The sequence below is a fragment of the Trypanosoma grayi genome (assembly GCF_000691245.1).
Source record: "Trypanosoma grayi strain ANR4 Tgr_135_V1, whole genome shotgun sequence".
NCBI classification, from domain to species: Eukaryota; Euglenozoa; class Kinetoplastea; order Trypanosomatida; family Trypanosomatidae; genus Trypanosoma; species Trypanosoma grayi.
In genome coordinates this window covers 390-4,305 of record NW_008825754.1, presented here as the reverse complement: position 1 = coordinate 4,305, position 3,916 = coordinate 390, and the positions used below count along the sequence as shown (strand labels likewise).

The 3,916-nt window shown below is 54.0% G+C and overlaps 3 protein-coding genes across 3 annotated transcripts; all 3 read left to right on the top strand.

Moving 5' to 3' along the window:
• Positions 1-173: 173 nt before the first annotated feature.
• DQ04_01351020 (hypothetical protein) lies at positions 174-1,358 on the top strand (the record flags this gene model as incomplete). Its single annotated transcript, XM_009310599.1, has 1 exon — positions 174-1,358. The coding sequence occupies one exon, from the start codon at positions 174-176 to the stop codon at positions 1,356-1,358; it is 1,185 nt and encodes a 394-aa protein (XP_009308874.1).
• A 223-nt stretch (positions 1,359-1,581) lies between these two features.
• Positions 1,582-2,430, top strand: DQ04_01351010 (chaperone DnaJ protein; the record flags this gene model as incomplete). The annotated part of the gene is made up of 1 exon (XM_009310598.1): positions 1,582-2,430. One exon carries the CDS (start codon positions 1,582-1,584, stop codon positions 2,428-2,430), a length of 849 nt encoding a protein of 282 aa, XP_009308873.1.
• Positions 2,431-2,923: 493 nt separating this feature from the next.
• DQ04_01351000 (reticulon domain protein) lies at positions 2,924-3,484 on the top strand (the record flags this gene model as incomplete). The annotated part of the gene is made up of 1 exon (XM_009310597.1): positions 2,924-3,484. One exon carries the CDS (start codon positions 2,924-2,926, stop codon positions 3,482-3,484), a length of 561 nt encoding a protein of 186 aa, XP_009308872.1.
• Between the last annotated feature and the right edge of the window lie 432 nt (positions 3,485-3,916).

Below are 3,916 nucleotides of genomic sequence, written 5' to 3'. Positions count from 1 at the left end.
TGCGTGTGTGCAGATATTTGGTCGTCTCTCTATAGTTCTTTTTTTTTTTGTGCTTGTTGGTGTTATTTATTTCTTGTGTGCTTTTTTTTTTTTTGATTGTGGGTGACTTACGGCGTGTCTCGCCTGTTTCGCTTCTTTTGTAGAATGGCCTGTCTGCGAAGGAAAAAGTAAATATGAGCGTTTGGTGGGTGCCAGGCGAAAACTACGTGGATCTATTCAGCTCTCAGCCATTTAGCATCCACCTTTGCAAGGAAATCGCTGGCGTTCGGGGGCCGTCGTCATGCCAGTCCTTCCCACTCCATGCCAGACGTTCTGTCGCCCCGTTGGGTGGATACGTGGCAACCCTGTGGGCGCTTCATGTAGGCAGCGAGTATTGTGTGCGGGTAACACTTGCAGGTGCTGGTTCGCAGGTGGATGGGGCGGGAGTGGCGCCTGTGGAGGAAGAGGTTTGTAATAATAATCATGAGGAATTGGGGGCGGAGACATTGGAAGAATCTGAGCAGTCCATTATTGTCTCCACAAGGCCTTACGCTGATTTCGCAAGCCTCCTGGGGCCAGCTGCTATTCTTAACATTGGTATCCTCTATCGCAAGGATTTTCTCGACTGTGTATTGTCGCAGAATACGGACTATATGTACTTGCTGACGTGGAATCAGCCATTAGGGACAGTGTTGCATCATCTTTTTTTTCACTCATTGTTTGCAGTTCCGGGAATGTTGCTTGGGGAACATGTATTTGCACTTCCAAATGAGAAAAGAGGTCGATTCTGCTTGGATCTTCAGCACGCCGTGTGCGCCTGGCGAAGCAGTAGGAAAATCAGACGGCTCATCTCGTGCGGTCGCTACGTAGTGGAAGTTAATCGAGACATCCGTGACTCGTTGCGCCTGGCACACGATTACCATATGGAGAGAGTGGAGAGTACGTGGATGAAGAATTACTACATCGATATTCTTGTCTCGATGGCGAAGTCCCCAGAATTTGGTGTGCGTATCATGTCGGTGGAGTTGCTCGAGAAGGCGAGCGGGAAGGTCTTGGCCGGCTGCCTGGGCTACGCCCTCGGCTCTGTCTATCACGACTTCACTATGTTCACAGCTGAACGCGCAACGGAGAGCTTTGGAACAGGCATCACAAAAGTGCTGGGCGAGGCGCTGCAGTGTTGCGGCTACAACCTGTGGTACTGGGGTTCACGCTTGGGCTACATGGCGCAGTTTGAGGCGAAGTACGGCGCCAGGTATATTTGCAAGGAGGAGTTCCTTGCGCGTTGGGCGCAGTGCCGCGAGCTGCAGCCCAACTGCTCAGTCGATGAATACCTGAAGTCGGGGAAGGGGATGTTGCCTCACATTGAGCGACACGTGTGATTCTGCATTCCGGGTGAGGCAAAACAAACAAACCAGGCACGCAGGGCAACAAATACAGCGAAACAATGCTAGAAGAATGGGTTAAAGGTGTCGCGGAAATAGAGAAGGGGGGAAAGGTTTTCTGGAAAAGTAGGGAAGGCACCCAGACTCTCCTACCCTTCCCTTTCTGGTATCCTCTAACATTGTAAGGTAAATCGTGTTTCTTCCATAGTGTGTCTTCTTCATGTTTGCAAAGGGGGCCGCGAGGGTTACGGCAGGCTCGTCGCTGCGGTTGGCGAACGCTGCCGTTCACCCCAATGCAACGCAACGCTGTGTCAGCAGTAAGGCACAATGTGAGCTTGAAACTGCCCCCAAACAACCCTGTCCCTTCGCAACACTGGGCGTGAGCAAAGACAGCAGCATGACCGAGGTGAAGACGGCTTACCGTGTCAAGTGTCAGACCGAGCACCCCGACGTTGGTGGTAGCGATGAGGGATTCCGGCGCATTAACTGCGCCTACGAAGAGTGCACCCGCTGTGTGCAGGAGCGAGAGGGTAAAAGCGGTGAGACATCAAGATCGTCGGCGGTAAAGAATGACACAGGGCGTGAAGGATGCAAAAAGCACCAACAGCGCTCGGACGATTCGCATGAGTCTCTGGCGGAACGTCACCGTGAGATGCGGCAGATGTTTTATGGTGCTTTTGCTCGTGCTAGGACGGGTGAAGAGATTGACGAGCTGCTGCTCCGCGCGTTGCAAAGCCACTGCTTCGACAGCATCGACGTAAGCGAGCCCTTGGCGCTGGCGCTGAGGCACTACCACCGCGTGACGGGCTACGGTGCTCCGCACCTGGCGCGCTGCTTCGCCGCGGTGGACCGCTGGGAGCAGTACACTGAGCGCCGTGCCGGGGCAACGCTGTACCACATCCTGCTGGTGCTCTACGCTGACAGCCCGACACCGGGGATGGGCGCGACAGCTGTCGCTGAGAGTGTGGCGGCGGTGCTAGAGCGCATGCGTGCAGGGGGCTTGGAGTACGACGACTGGACACTCACGTTGGCCCACAAGGCGTACCGCACCTCGCCCTACCCGACTTAGATGCGGGCAACGAGTGAGGGGGATAAAGCTGGAAAATGGGCGAAGGGCTAATGTTTGGTCGGGAACGGTTTGCTAGTTCGAGTTTCCTTCTCGAGTTTAATTTTGCTGGCAAATCCTATTATTCGTACGGATCCGTTCGCTTTGATGAGCCGCGGTCAACACGTGTGTTGTCGTTTTTCATGTTTTATCCCAAATTTGGTGCGCTCTTGCGCAACACTTGAGTGCGGGCATTTTGTTGGTATTTACTTCTTCGCCTGCCATGCCCCTTGGTGGTGGCTTAGCTGGGTGTCGCGAGCCCTGCTTGGTCTTGTCTTGTCCTTTTCGTGCTTCTGTTTCTCACACCCACCCACCACCATTTCATCGTTGTTGTTTTTCTGTGCAACTGAATAAAGAAGACAGGCTTCTCAACTAGAGCATCCCTCCGCGTCTCGACCACAAAGGCATTCAGGCTTATATACTGACACGCTCACATAAAGAAAAGGATACATACAGTATGGGTTTTTGCATCATCAACGAGTGCAAGGACATGTCTCTGTGGGACGTGCTGGCATGGCACCGCCCTCAAGTCACTGGTGTCCTCCTTGGCAGCACGCTCTCCATCATCCTCTTCTACTGTTTTATGGAGTATACGATGGTGACGTTCCTCTGCCGCATTCTGCAGGTGACCCTCCTGGTCGGGGTGCTACTTGGCTTCACAAAGAGATGCAGCTTCACGCAGGACGACATCCACGGGGCCGTCGATCGCTTTGTTGACTGTGCCACACCACGCGCAGTTGCGGCCCTGCAGCACGCGTACCAGCTCGCCACGTGGCACGACTACCGCGCTTCAGGGCAGGTGCTTGGGCTAAGTATTGTTGCTGGCTTCCTCGGCAACATGCTGTCCGACGGCACCCTCGTGGTGATGGTCGTTGTGTTGGCATTCAGCCTGCCAGCAGTGTACGAGAAGAAGAAGGACATGATCGACGCGTGGGTTGCAGAGGCGGAGGCTTTCATTGAGAAGTATGTCGGGACGATCCGGACGAAGGTTGACGAGGTCGTCAAGAAGAATGAGTAGGACGGGCGGCGCTCTGCTGCGACGCGAGTGGTGATTTGGGTTTAGGGGTGAAAAAGGGGGTTTGGGGAGTGGTGCGAGAACTGCTCCGCAGATGGATGAGAGGGGGGTAGCACGGTAAGAACGACATCAACAGAAACAAGACGAGGGGATGCGTACGCCTGTGTAGTCTCGCGTGGGACGATAGCGGGATTAAAGGAATGTAGACGGTCGTAGGTGAAACTGAAAAGAAATGAAGATGGGGTGGTGCGTAACAAAATGGGAGAGAGTGCGAGAGGGAGGCGTAAATGTGTGTGNGGGGGGGGGAGCGTCAGTTGCTTGCGCTTTTAATGTCTGCCACCCACTGAACTCATCGCCGTTCATTTGCTCGCACGGGTCTACTTCTCTCAATTGGGTCTTTCTTCCGCTCATGTTTACTCACTCATTCGGATGCTG